The 13,761-nt window shown below is 55.9% G+C and overlaps 1 protein-coding gene across 14 annotated transcripts in view; it reads left to right on the top strand.

The window, feature by feature from the left end:
* The window catches only part of SNPH (syntaphilin), a 41,943-nt gene extending 28,514 nt beyond the window's left edge, over positions 1-13,429 (top strand). For 5 of the 14 annotated variants that reach the window (XM_049699874.1, XM_049699875.1, XM_049699876.1 and 2 more), the window contains 4 exons: positions 409-505; positions 1,092-1,298; positions 5,760-5,909; positions 9,016-13,429. In XM_049699874.1, the coding sequence (XP_049555831.1) occupies positions 409-505; positions 1,092-1,298; positions 5,760-5,909; positions 9,016-10,204 (1,643 nt within the window). In that variant the 3' untranslated portion in view covers positions 10,205-13,429. The other 9 variants (XM_049699879.1, XM_004272960.4, XM_049699880.1 and 6 more) reach the window with 5 other exon arrangements.
* The last annotated feature ends 332 nt before the right edge of the window (positions 13,430-13,761 follow it).

A 13,761-nucleotide genomic window follows, 5' to 3' on the forward strand; every position in this document is an offset into this window, starting at 1 on the left:
GGTCCGAGAGTCAGGGGTCTGGGGGCCTGGCTTGTAGCGTAGAGGACTCAGTGCTGGGCCGAGCCAATTAGGAGGCCCTGCCCCAGTGTCAGTGACCTTGGGCGAGGCCTTTGTTCTCTCTGGGGCACATTCACTCATGTGGAGGACACGGGGCTGGACTGATGATTTCTGCCCGCCCTGAGGCTCTGATGATCGTGATTTTAAGTCGGGTGGTGGGGTGAGAGCCTGCTAAATTTGTTGGTGGAGGCAGCTGTGGCCTGAGCCTGGCCTGCCAGCCCCCAGCTCGGTCCTGGGTGTCCTGCTGAAGGGTGAGAAGAGAAGCCATGCCGGGCAGCGGCCCCAGCGAGAGGATGACGTGGCCGGGCCCGGCCACCCCCGCGGCCCCCCCAACCCACCCTCTCTCCTCAGCCCCGGGGACACCGCCCATCCCGCCCCTCACCCGGACCCACAGCCTCATGGCCATGTCCCTGCCAGGCAGTAGACGGGCCTCTGCTGGATCCCGCAGGTGAGTTTCCCCAATGCCCGGAGCCTTGGCCTCTGAAGGTGGGGGCAGGGAGGGTCTCTGTCTCCAGTCCAACACCGGCTTGTTTTTGAGCTAGTTGTTGCCCCAGTTTTCCCATATTTAAAATGGGCTTGCTCACACTGGCCTCAGGAACTATTTATGGGCTCAAATGACACAGTGGGTATAAAAGTTCTCTGAAGACTTAAACCATTGGATCCCTGCCGTCACCAGTACTGTTGTTCGATCTTCACAGTTACTGCAGGGACGGCACGCAGCCTTTCACCCAGGCTCCCCGGCCTCCCCGTGCGCCCCTCCTCCTGTCCCTCCTCCTGCCTGCCCCATTCCTCTCCACCTCTGTTTCAGTCCGTGCAGGGACCTTTCCCTCTGGGCTTGGGGGACCCTGGAAGTTGAGGACCCTTGGTAGGGGTAGCTGGGACCCCACCCTTGGCCCGCAGCCCTGCTCAGCCTTCTGGGGAGTCCCGAGGACCGGCCTCCTTCTGGTTTTGCACCTTGATTTGCACTGTCTGTTCTGTCACCCCTGTCTGTGCATCCCCCCGCCACGCTTCTCTCCCCGGCGGTGACCCTGAAGTGGGGGCCCTTTGGGCCGCAGCGGCCTGGCGGTGTTCGTCCAGTGTCCGCAGCTGCCCACCAGCCAGAACGAGCACCTGCCTCTTCTTCCTGCCTCCAGGCGCACCTCTCCCCCTGTGAGCGTGCGGGATGCCCACGGCACCTCTTCCCTCAGCAGCAGCAGTAACTCGGGCTCCTGCAAGGGAAGTGACAGCAGCCCCACGCCCAGGTAACCAGCCACTCCCTTGCACCCGGCCTGGCCAAGCTGGCTGGAACCCTGAGTGCCCTGGGGGTCGGGGGAGGTGGACGTTCTAACCATCCCTAACTCTAGCACACTTCCCTGCTGTGTGACCTTGAGCAGGTCACTTCTCTCTGAGCCTCAGTTCCCATCTGTAAGATGGGTATGATCATACCCAGCTGCACGTAACCAAAGTCAGTAGCTGAGACAAACTGGGGGTGATGCTTTCAAAACAAGGGGCCAGAGGCGGGCAGCTCCCCGAAGTGTCAGGGACCCCATCTCCACCATCCTTGGTGTACAGCTGGCTCCTACACCTCCAGGCATCAGGGCAGCATCCAGGAAGGAAGAAGGTAGAAAGGCCAAAGCCCCTGAACCCCCAGAGACTCGTGTTTTTGAGACAGGACACATTGCCCAGGAAATTCTGTCTATACTGTGCCGGCTGGTGCCAGGTATGACTGGCTACAGGGAGAGTTAGTGGTCCCCAGTGTAGGGCCACCCAAGCAAACTGGGAGTTCTGTTGGAGAAAAGGCAAGAATGGATGTTGGGAGGCAACTCATGGCGTCCGCCAGCCTGCTCTTCTAGGTGGTACACTGTGAGGGTGGCAGAGAGGAGTTATTCTAGAAAGTGAAGTGTGTTACAAGTGCAGCGTGTGCTCTGGGCTCTCAGCAAAGCGGAAAGGCAGGATCGGGCTGGGGAGATGGGTAAGGTGAGCAGTGGGTCCTCAGAGACCAGGACGTGCAGGCTGTGATGGCGGCGCCCATCCTGCTTCCCAGGAGCATGAGGGGGGAGCACGGGCTTAGGATGTGAATCGGTCTGAGTCTCCACTCCCTCATCTGTAAAGTGGAGCTTACGACCCGGAGGCTTCAGGGAGCTGATATCTGCACCCACCACACACTGCTGCTGGCCCGTAACGTGTAACCACTCTCATTAGGACTTTGGTTCAACTTGAGAATCGTAGGCGAGAGAAGCCCAGGAGACTCTGGCCTGCAGCTCCCATGGCCAGAGCTCCTCCTGGGAAGGCTTGTCTTGAGTGAGTGTCATTTGTGTGACCAGATCACACTGAGGCGGCAGTTCTGAGTTTTCCACCATGACACGCATGATGGGTGACACACATATGCTGGACCCATGCCCCAGCATCCTGTCTGTAGCTGCCCCCAGAACGGGGGTGGGGGGTGGTGGTGGTGTGTGAGTGAGATTGATGATGCATTAATTTACCTTTTGAAAAGTGTATAATTGGCAACTTTAATACTTTTTTATTGGTAGCAGATTTTTGCCACACATGTCATAACTGAAACCCATGGGGGCAGTCCCAGCCCTGAGGCTGAGAGCTGCTTCCATGCAAGGGTCTCCTTGCCACCACCAGAGTTGCTGGTGAGCAGTGCCTCGGCTCTAGCCTCACTATAAGTAGCCAGGTGTTCCAAGGTGTGACTAGCTGAGGGACATGAATTGTAGTATACTTCTCTTCTCAGGTACGTATAGTATATATGTAAATATATACTATATTAAAAAATATTTTTTCCCACAAAGAGCTAGTGACTAAAAATATATCAGTGTTAAATGTTATATTGAGAAGGAAAACTAGTGAAAGCATACGGAAAAAAGTTAAAATAGTTACTTCCTTTATAATCCTCAGCTCTTACTAGTTTAAGTAATCCTGGTTCCTCTACCCCGGCACAGGGAAAAGGCCTCTTTTCCTCACCACAGCTCTGGGTCCCTCTCACCATAGCCTTTGCAGGGCACCAGGATGTCTACTGGCCTAACACATGGGGCTCAGGGCCCCTGCTGGCTTCCTCTCTTTTGGAAGGAGATTTCTTAGAGCCCATCAGAGGGGACCCCAAGGTCCCACCCGACACCGCGCCTCTTCCCCTTGCCACACAGAAAACAAGCCAGTGTGTGACCTGACTTGAGTTAAACTTAGAGGCCAGGAGCTGAGTGAGTAGAAGAGAATAGTTTCTCTTTCCCTCCACTTCTGTCCACACTTTCTCTTCAACAGTTTACAATTTACAAATACTTTTTCCTCGGTAAATGTTAGACAGCTTCCCCAAAACTTTTAAAACTGCCTCCAACTTGGCTCCTTCAGCAAATGGGCCCCACCAGGGCCTATCTTTTCTACATCCATAAAATGTGATTGCCTCTTGCTAGACCTGGGACCCCCCGTCCCCTAAAGGAACAGAGCTGGATGGCGGCAAGGCCTCTGCCAAATTGTGTGAGAACACGCCCAGGTGTTTAAGCCAAAATCCGAGGAGGTTTCTTCCCAAACAGAACAGCCGACAGGAAGCTGTGAGTTGAGGTGGCCTGGCCGTGGTCTGCTGGTGGCATGGGGTGCTCCCCTTCCCTGGGTGAAAGCCTCGGCCCTCCCTCATCCACTGGGTGGGAATTCCTCCTCCTCGGCCCTGATGGGACCGGGGCGTGCTCACCACACACACACACACACACACACACGCGCGCGCGTGCGTCTGCACCACCCTGTGCTAGGGTGTTTGTGGCTGCAGGGTACAGCTGTGAACAGGGCAATGCCCAGAGACAGCCAGTGTTCCCGTGTGTGCTCACGTGTGCCCCCAGAGCGTGCACATGCAGATGGAAAGGGTCTGCCTGCGTTTGTGTGAATGTGTTCATGGGCTGGTGTCCTAGAGCAGTTGACCCTGGACCAACACGGGGGTTGGGGTACTGATCCCTCGTGCAGTTGAAAATCCGCGTATAACTTTTTACTCCCGCAAAACGTAACTGCTAATATCCTACTGTTGGCCAGAAGCCTTCCTGATTACGTAATTAGTTGATTGACATGTATTTGGTGTGTTATATGTATTATAAACTATACAGTCAGCCCCCTACATACAAACGAGTTCTGTTCCAAGAGCGCATTCATTAAGTCCAATTTGTTCATAAGTCCCACAAAATTAGCCTAGGTACCCAACTAACACAATTGGCTATATAGTACTGTACTGTAATAGGTTTATAACACTTTTCACACAAATAATACATAAAAAACAAACAAACACAAAAAATAAAGAAAACATTTTTAATCTTACAGTACAGTACCTGGAAAAGTACACCAGCCATGTGAACTAACTTATGTGATTGGACATGGGAACACACGTTCATCTTTGAAAGTTTGCGACTTGAAGGTTCATACATAGGGGACTTACTGTATTCTTACAATAAAGTAAACTAGAGAAAAGAAAATTATAAGGAAGAGAAAATACATTTACAGCAATATACTGTATTTATTGATACTGTAAGTTTACATTGTTTTTAAAATGAATCATCTGTCAGTACATCAATATTGTCTTACATGATACAAAACACTGTAGCTGTTACATGTATTACTAAGACTAGACATCAAAAATGAAAAGATCATGTGAAAAAGAAATTCATATTTATTTACAGGTATAGTGTGCATGTGTTGGTAACAGAGAAGCTAGCAATGGTTGCCTAGCTTATCTAATGAATGAATCATTATAAAGTTTTTATGGCATACAGTATTACAGTCATATTCAAAATATGGTATTAGAAACATTGTTACATTTTTCTAAAAACCTCTTACCTGTGATGATAGGCTGATAGGCATTTTCTCCAATTGGGAGAGAAAGGCATACTGTAGGGTAATGTGATTCTTTGAAAGCAAAGTTGTAGAACACTAAGAAAACGAACGCATTATTAATATTATATCAACTATCACTCACCTTATGCCAGTGTAAGGACAGGCTGCCACCTTAGTACCAGTCTTGCACACAGTGTTCTACACGCTGAATGCTGAGGCGGTAGTGATGATGACAACACAGAGACGGCTCAAACGGTGGCCGCCATACAGTTACTAGATTTTCACACGAAATCACTCATACACATACACAGCAGATAGATCCTGGCCCACCATGCAGGCCCCAGGATAATATACACATACGCAGCAGATAAATCCTGGCCCACCATGCAGGCCCCAGGATAATATACACATACGCAGCAGATAAATCCTGGCCCACCATGCAGGCCCCAGGATAATATACACATACACAGCAGATAGATCCTGGCCCACCATGCAGGCCCCAGGATAATTACACGGAGGGGGAGACCTCTCCCACCCTCAGCCTTGGTCTCTGGGCTGGGAGAGTGGACACCTGAGCTCTGGGCTGCGGCGCCGGGACTGGGCTGGCGGAGGGGGCGCCACCCTGGGTGGCGCCAGGCTGGTGCATGCGCTCTGTGACGTGTCTCCCCAGCCCAAGCTAGAGGAGCCCTGAGCTCCCCACCCTGATGCTGTGCTCGAAAGAGCCTTAATGAAACCCACCTCCCAAAGGGGGTGCATGTTCTCGTGCCCACAGGGGCCCCGTGGGGGAGGCCTGGCCTGCAGCGCTTCAGTGGCCAGGGGACCAGAATGGGTAGGCGGGGCCCCTAGCTCCTGGAGGCACAGCGCCTCGCCAGGCCCCTTCCTCCCTCCCTGCTGACAAGCGTCCCCGGCAGGCGCGCCATGAAGTACACGCTGTGCAGTGACAACCATGGCATCAAGCCTCCCACCCCGGAGCAGTACCTGACCCCCCTGCAGCAGAAGGAAGTGTGCATCCGGCATCTGAAGGCCCGGCTGAAGGACACACAGGACCGGCTCCAGGACCGGTAAGCGGGTGGCCAGGGCCCTGCAGTATCTCTGGGAGGAAGGCGTGGCTGGGGGCTCCTCAGCTGCTCCTTGAAGCATCAGGTAGCTTCTTGGGGCCAGGCCGGGAGCAGTTTCCCCTGCGAGGGTCTATCGGGCCTCCCACCCACGGCAGTGCTCTCCCAGTTGTAGCCTGGCAGCCCCATTTGGCCACTTCTCGTGCCCTGGCTCCTTTCTACCTGGGGAGGAGCGGCACAGGGCACTCTTCCTGGCTGACCTGTCTCTGTGGGGGAGAAACAACCCCTTAGCCCTCCTTTGCTTCTTCCCAGGGGGTCACCAGGGGCTCGTGACCCGCCAGTTCAGGCCCCAGAAGCCTTCCTCCTCATCCACGTATAGATGATGTAAGATCGTGAGAAACCTTCCTCGGAGCTCCCACCCAGCCCAGGGGTCTCCCAGGAGCCCCCGTGGGCCCGTCTGAGCTCATTCTCCAGACCTGATCCTCCCGGCCTCCCCGTTTCCAGGCTGGTGGCTTCATCTTTATGATCGAAGCTTCAGGGCTGCCCTCTGATCTCTTCATCACCTACCCGTCTTCTCCAGACTGTGTCAATTCGGATACGCAGCCGACTGTGAGCTGGACAGGGTGCTGTGCAGGGCGCTGGAGGGCAGGCGGGGAGGCCACCACTACCACGCCTTCCTTCATCTTTTCTTTCTTTCTTTCTTTGTAATATAACTGCTTTATTGAGATGTAATTCACATACCATGCAGTTCACCTATCTAAAGTAAACAATTCAGTGATTTTCAGTATATTCACAGAACGGTGCAACCATCAACAGTATCTAATTCTAGAACAGTTCCATCACTCCAGAAAGAAACCCTGTTCCCAGTAACAATCACGCTCCATCTCTCCCCAGCCACGCCGTCCCTGGCAGCCACTAATCTTTCTGCCTCTGTGGATTTGTCTATTATATTCCATGTAAACTGGAGCACACAGTGAGCGTGACCGTGTCTCTCTTGACCAGAGCTCTGCCAGGTAGCTGATCCAGTTTGTATCTGTTGTGCTTTTGAACTTGGGGAGGGTAGAGGTGGCATTCTGTGGACCTCCTTGTCTGTAGAGCTAGGATTTCTATTTCTATTTCCCACTGTCTTCTCACTGATGCCCTGCGTCTGCTTGGCCATTTACACTGATGTCCTCAGGAAGCAGACAGCCCATCTCCCTGCTTCCTTTCTAGGGCTGCCCTGTGGCTCAGAGCAGACAGTCTGCCCTGTGTGGTTTGGGCAGGACGCCCTGTAGTGGACACGCCTGCACCTCAGCTCCCCGGCCTCTGCACCTGATACTCTTGTAGTACCTGTGGCCATTCTGTACTTGTTGTATCGTCAGCCTCCTCACAGGCTCTGAGCATTCAGTCTGATCCTCTCATTCCCGCTGTAGCCTACTTCCTCCTCAGAGAAGGAGCTCTGCTTCTACACGCTGTGCTTTCATATATTGTGTCCCCACTTCTAAGATACCCTTTCTCTCATTTTGCTCCTTTGGAAAACTCATCCTATAAGACCCAGTTCAAATGTAACATCCTGCAGCCCCCTGAGACCTAGACAGGGCTGGGAAGCCATAGCTCTGGGGTCCTGCTGGCTCCCAGGAGGAGTGGGGCCCAGCTGAGCTGAGCATGCCCAGTCCCTCCTTTCAAACTCACTCTTTCTGCCAGGGCTCAGAGTCAGTGAGGAGGGTTATCCTAGAGTGAGCGCCCCACCCTGAGGCAGGAGGAATGAACGTTATCCCCACACCTGTGGGGATGTCTGTTATCGTAGCTCTTGAGCAGCTCCAGGTCCCTGCTGCCATCCCACGTCCATCGCCAAGCTGTATCCTGTTGGGCAGCCCTTCCCCTCCTTCCCCTTCCAGTTGATGCCATTGCTGACCTTGTGGCCGCTGCAGCCCCGCAGGCCCAGTCCCTTCAGTGTTTTGTGGAGTGAGACTCCTGGGCCCATTTCCTGAATTTCTAATTTGACTTTGAAAAGTACATGGTGCTTGAGCTGGGTTGGTCACTCTGCTGGACTCATAAAATCCAAAGTGATGTCGTGCCTTTTGGATTTTATTTGTGTGAATGTAGGGTTTGGGCTGAGTGGCTGCGTGTGGGCCGGATCACTAAGACGTTTGCCGAAGGAGGAGCACCCAGGGTGGGAGTTCAGTCCCATGAAGGAGTCTCCTCCTTTCTCACTGCTTTTGGTCCATCCTGTTCAGTCTCACCCTGGCTTTACCTCTGGACTTGATGGCATCATTTTCTACTTCACCTCCTTCCCCTGCACCCCTTGGATTCATCTATGCCTCAGGGATTTTAAAAGCCTGCGAGTTTCTAGACAAGAGTCCTCTGACCGTCTCGTTTGCCTGCTCTTGCCTCTTCTTTCGGGAATAGCTCTGTGCCTTTTCCGGCAATCTTCTGGGTCTTCCCTCTCTACAGTAGATACAGAGAGGAAACATCTAGCATGGATAAAAGACAGCCACTCTGTTCTCATCATTCTCCTCTGATTCATCCACCACTTCTCATCCCTCCACTTGAGGGAAGATGTAAAATTACCAGCTACATTCAAGGCAGTAATTTCTCTCATAAAAACAAAGTGGATCATCACTCTCTCCCCGGGGTCTCTGGCCAAATCGCCTCCATTGAAAATTTCCACCACCGGCTTTTGTAGGAGGCCACATCCATTTCTGCAGAGTAGAGATTTTAGGTTTAGCTTTTGTTGTTTTATGTTAAGATTTTTAAATGGATGTATTAAGTTTTTATAGCGGTAGCGTCTTTAAACTGAGAATCTTTATCGTCTGCTGTCTTCTCTGGGTAGTGGATATAAATGTGGACAGTTGTCTGCATTTTGGCTCTAGGGGGTGGCAAGGAGATGGTGGCTCATTCTCGTCCCTGAAGAGGAGGTCTCTCGTGTCCTGAGCCCTGGCCCCTCTCCCGTCCCCACTGCTTCCCCGACGGAATAAAGAGGGTGAGGAAGGAACTCTGAGTCGTTCCTTTGTTTTCAGCTCTGAGGGGCAGCAGCACAGGCCCTGTGTCCTTGGGGACAGCCCCCTCCTTGTCTGTCCTTGGTGATGGTGACAGGCCAGGCGGTGAGCATGTGTGTCTCATCTGCTCACAGGGACACGGAGATCGATGACCTGAAGATGCAGCTGTCGCGCATGCAGGAGGACTGGATCGAGGAGGAGTGCCACCGCGTGGAGGCCCAGCTGGCCCTGAAGGAGGCCCGCAAGGAGATCAAGCAGCTCAAGCAGGTCATCGACACCGTCAAGAACAACCTGATTGACAAGGACAAGGGGCTGCAGAAGTACTTCGTGGACATCAACATCCAGAACAAGAAGCTGGAGACGCTGCTGCACAGCATGGAGGTGGCCCAGAACGGCTTCGCCAAGGAGGACGGCGCCGCCGAGTCGGCCGGCGGGTCCCCCGCCCGCTCCCTTACCCGTAGCTCCACCTACACAAAGCTGAGCGACCCCGCTGTCTGCGGCGACCGCCTGCCGGGTGACCACCCAGGCGCCTCTGTGGAGGACGGGGCTGACAGTGGCTTCGCGGCGACCGACGACACTCTGAGCCGGACGGATGCACTGGAGGCCAGCAGCCTGCTATCTTCGGGGGTGGACTGCGGCCCCGAGGAGGGCTCCTCGCTGCACGGCTCCTTCAGCCTGGGCCCCCGCTTCCCCGCCAGCAACACCTACGAGAAGCTGCTGTGCGGCACGGAGGCCGGCGTGCAGGCCAGCTGCATGCAGGAGCGCGCCATCCAGACGGACTTCGTGCAGTACCAGCCGGACCTGGACACCATCCTGGAGAAAGTGACCAAGGCCCAGGTCTCCGGGACAGTCCCCAAGTCAGGGGACAGGTGCCCGGAGTTGGATCCCCACCCCCTGGGGCCCAGAGACCCCAACTCTGCAGTGGTGGTGACGGTGGGTGACGAGCTCGAGGCCCCGGAGCCCATCACGCGGGGGCCCACCCCACACCACCCTGGTGCCAACCCCAACCCCAGCCCGTCGGTGGGCGTGGTGTGCCCCGTGGAAGAGGAGGAGGAGGCGGCCGCAGCCGAGAAGGAGCCCAGGAGCTACTGGAGCCGCCACTATATCGTGGATCTGCTGGCGGTGGTGGTGCCAGCCGTGCCCACGGTGGCCTGGCTCTGCCGCTCCCAGCGGCGCCAGGGCCAGCCCATTTACAACATCAGCTCCCTGCTGCGGGGCTGCTGCACCGTGGCCTTGCACTCCATCCGCAGGATCAGCTGTCGCTCGCTGAGCCAGCAGGGCCCAAGCGCCAGCACTGCTGCAGGCGGCAGCTCGCAGCTCTGAGGCCCCATCCCGGCCCGGGCTCCGGAGGCCTGACTACCGATTGTAGGGGTGCCGTCCTCCCTCTCGCACCTTCCCGTGGGGCATCATCTTATTTATTTAGTTTTGGGTTTGGAGGTGGTGTTTTCAGAATGGTAACAGTGTCAGGGGCTGGGAGCGGGGGGTGGGGGAAGGTGTCCCAAAACTGCAACAGGAGAGAAGGGAAGAGAGAGAGACCAAGGGCAGGGAGGCACAGGGATGGGACACACTGCAGAGAAAGAAGGTGGTGAGGCCCCCAACCTGGCCCCCCTGCCCACCTGGCCTCTCACACAGGGCAGCCCCTGCTCAGGAAGTCTCTGGTGTGCTGATCTGGGGAGGCCGGGCTTAACTTGTGTGCCAAGCCTCCCCATCCCCCACCCCCATGTCCTGTCCAGTTCCCTGCCCACCCCAAGCCTTCTCTCCCAAGCCACCCCTTGCCCTCAGCCCAGGCTTCTGGGCCGGTATTACCTCCTCAGACGGAGGCAGCTGCGACCCAAAGTACAGGCAACTGACCGGGACTCCGAGCGGGTCTGGAACCACTTGGCCTGGGCTGAGCTCCATCCCCTTCCGGCTGCTCCCCGCTTTGGGAGCACGGTCAAGGCCAAGGGCTGGAGGAAAGATGGTGATGGGCAGAGGGCGGTGTGGGTTCTGTGTCTGTCTGTTCGTCCCAGAGCTTCCCCACATCTGTTTTCCTCCTGGCGCTTCTGAGTGTGTCAGATAATTTTGTGAGAGCCAGACAGGCGAGTGCCGGGGTGTGAACGCTAGCCTGAGCCCAGCTCCTGTCTGGAGACGCTGCCAGCAGGAAAGGAGGAGGCGGGGGCTGGCAGCTTAAGGGGGCACCTCCAGCCTTCTGAGACAGGGCCCTGCAGCCTGGGAGGCAGGGCTGGACTCGGCAACCGCCAGCTGACTGCTCCAGGTCTGACTGCCCTGGAGCACGCCCTAGTTTATCCGGGGACCTTAGGACCAGCTTCTGCTTTGCACTGTGTTCACTTTGGGGCTTGCTTCTCACGCATCCCAGGGTCTCCTGTGACGTGGCTGCTTGCTTTCTAGGATAAGGATTCCTAAATCTTACACCTTTCTGCCTCTGAGGGGAATTCCAGCGGGATGAATGGCAAGATGAGGTTTTGAAGCCATGATGTCCGTCCAGGCCTAAGCAGGGTGTCCTGGGATGTTTCCCAGGTAGGGGGTGGAGTGGGACTCCCAGCCCAAGCCCAGTCAGCCTGGGAAGGTTCACTGGCCCCCCTCCTTCCCCGGGACCACATCTAGGTCCCTCTGCAAAGCTGCTGACATGTTATTTGCATTATTATTTTACAGAGTAAACCCATTCCTCTTCCTCTGCAGGGCTTATACCTATCTCGTCATCCCACCCACTCTTCAGAGTTAGGCCCTACATTGCGGCGGGGGGAGGGTGTTGGTGGGACCCTGTATCTCACTCACCCCTCTGGCCTAGGGGCCACTCTGGTTCTGCCAAGGTTGCTTGCCCACCCCCGCTGCTCCGACAGCTGTTGCCTGACGCATGGGCTCTGCCCTTCCTCTCTGTGCCGCCTACTTGAGGGGGGATGCCTGCATGCACTGGGGGTGGGCAGCCGGCCCAGCCATTGTGGGGAGAGCCCCTCTGCCACGCGCTTTGTGCCTCCGAAGCTCCCCTTCCTCGCTCTGGGCCTCAGACCTGCCATCCTTTGTGGAGCACCCCTCCACCCCAGTCGAACCAAACCCAAACTCTGGGGCCAGGCTGGGCTGCCCCACGGGACCTGGGGGTCGTGACGTGGAGCGGCAGTGGACAAACCCAAAGCCAAGCCAGGACTGGCCGCGGACCCCGCCTCCCGTGCCGCGTCCTCACGGAGCTGCGTGGTGTCTCCTTAGAAATAGTCAACAGCTTTGCCGAGAAAATAAATGTATGACTATTATATTTGACAACATAAAATCTATATATTTTTCACCACTGGAATCTAGTCGAGCTGCGTAGCCGCTCTGCTCCGGTCTGCGTCTTGCTGTCTGTGGCCTTCCTACTGTGTCTTGTGTTTTGATGGACGTGGTCAGGGCCGGGGCTGTGGTCCGCTCTGTCCCTGATGCTGGAGGAGCCGCTCGTGAAGAGCGTGGACCGAGGACTCTGGACAAGGTGAGCGGAGCTGGCCCCGCCCTCTGCTCCTGCTGTGGCTCAAGACCTGCCTGTCTGGTCAGAGGGCCTCCAGCCCACAGTGTTGGGGGTGCCTCTCTTTTGGGGGGTCTGGTGGGACCTTGACGGGCTTTGCCTCTTGTCGGTGGAGGAGGCAGCTCTCTGGCCCAGGCCTGGGACAGACGCTGGGACGGTGTCGGCCAGGCCCCGGCTTGTGCGTGTGTGCATGTGTGTGCTCGGTATCCTGCATCTATGCAAAAGGGGCAGCGCTGCCTGGGCAGCTCCCAGGGGCGGAGGCGGAGGCGCAGCGGCCCACGGGCTCAGGCTCCAAGCCCTGACTGCAGGACACAGGATGTGGGACCAGGAAGCGAGGCCAGGGCCCGGGGGCCTCCCGCTAAGTGCTCATCCTCCAAGGCTCCCCTTTTCCTTCCTGCTTAATACCACCTCCTGCTGGGCTGTGACCTTTCCCTCCCGCCCTCCGCTTCTGCAGCAGAGATCTTTGGGGTCTGTCCCCAGCCTCTGGCCAGAGCTGATTAGATCCTAAGGGACCATGTTCTCAGGAACCACCTTCTGGAACTGCTGGTCCCTTGGGGTCCCACCTCCAGAAGTGGCTTCTCCTAAGCTATAGGGTCCAGTCCAGAGCTGTTGTGCTGCTCCTCTCGTCCAGGCTCAAAGCAGAAATCAGTCTGGGGCCGGGACTCTGCTCAGAGAGCTGGCCTCAAATGGAGTTTATCCCAAATATCTCCCAAGGGGATAACTTAGCTTTTCACTGAATACCCTTCCCAGTCGCCACTAGCACAGGGGTATCTGGCAGCACCTTGGGGGGTGGGGTGGGGGCAGATGACAAGGTTCTGGGGTAAAGGCCTACAGAGGGGCCTCTGCCCAGGGAAATCATTACCCCCCTGGCCTAGGGATCAGTGCACACAAGTCACAGTGCACTGCTACATTCAGCCATGCCCTTGACAGAGAATTCAGGGGATACAGGAGGGGGAGGTGGGGAGGGGTCTTCACTTTTGTCTTCTTTGTCCTTTTGATCAGACAGAGTTGTACCTACAGCAGACAGCTCTGAATTAAAGCATGAAAACACAACAAGATCCTTGGCCTGTTTTCTTTATATTGTGTCCTTTGGGGGTGGGGGCAAGGGGGATGAAGGGGGCTCACACTTGTCCCCACCTGCATGGGAGTCATAACACGCATCCTGGGAAAAGCTGAGCAGACAGATCTTTCCTGAGGTTGAGGGAACCAGAGAGCTGCGTGCTTCTGACTCCCCTCCAGGGGGTCACTTGGCACACCCCACGCCCCCCGTCTGACCCGTGGGGCCCTGTAAGTGCACGTGTTCCATCCTCTCCAGCACCCTTGAAGTGGTCCTCACGCCCGTTCTGCAGATGCGGAAGCCAGCTGCAGTCGCTGAGCAGGGGGTGCGCAA

This window comes from Orcinus orca, chromosome 16, assembly GCF_937001465.1.
Source record: "Orcinus orca chromosome 16, mOrcOrc1.1, whole genome shotgun sequence".
NCBI lineage: Eukaryota > Metazoa > Chordata > Mammalia > Artiodactyla > Delphinidae > Orcinus > Orcinus orca.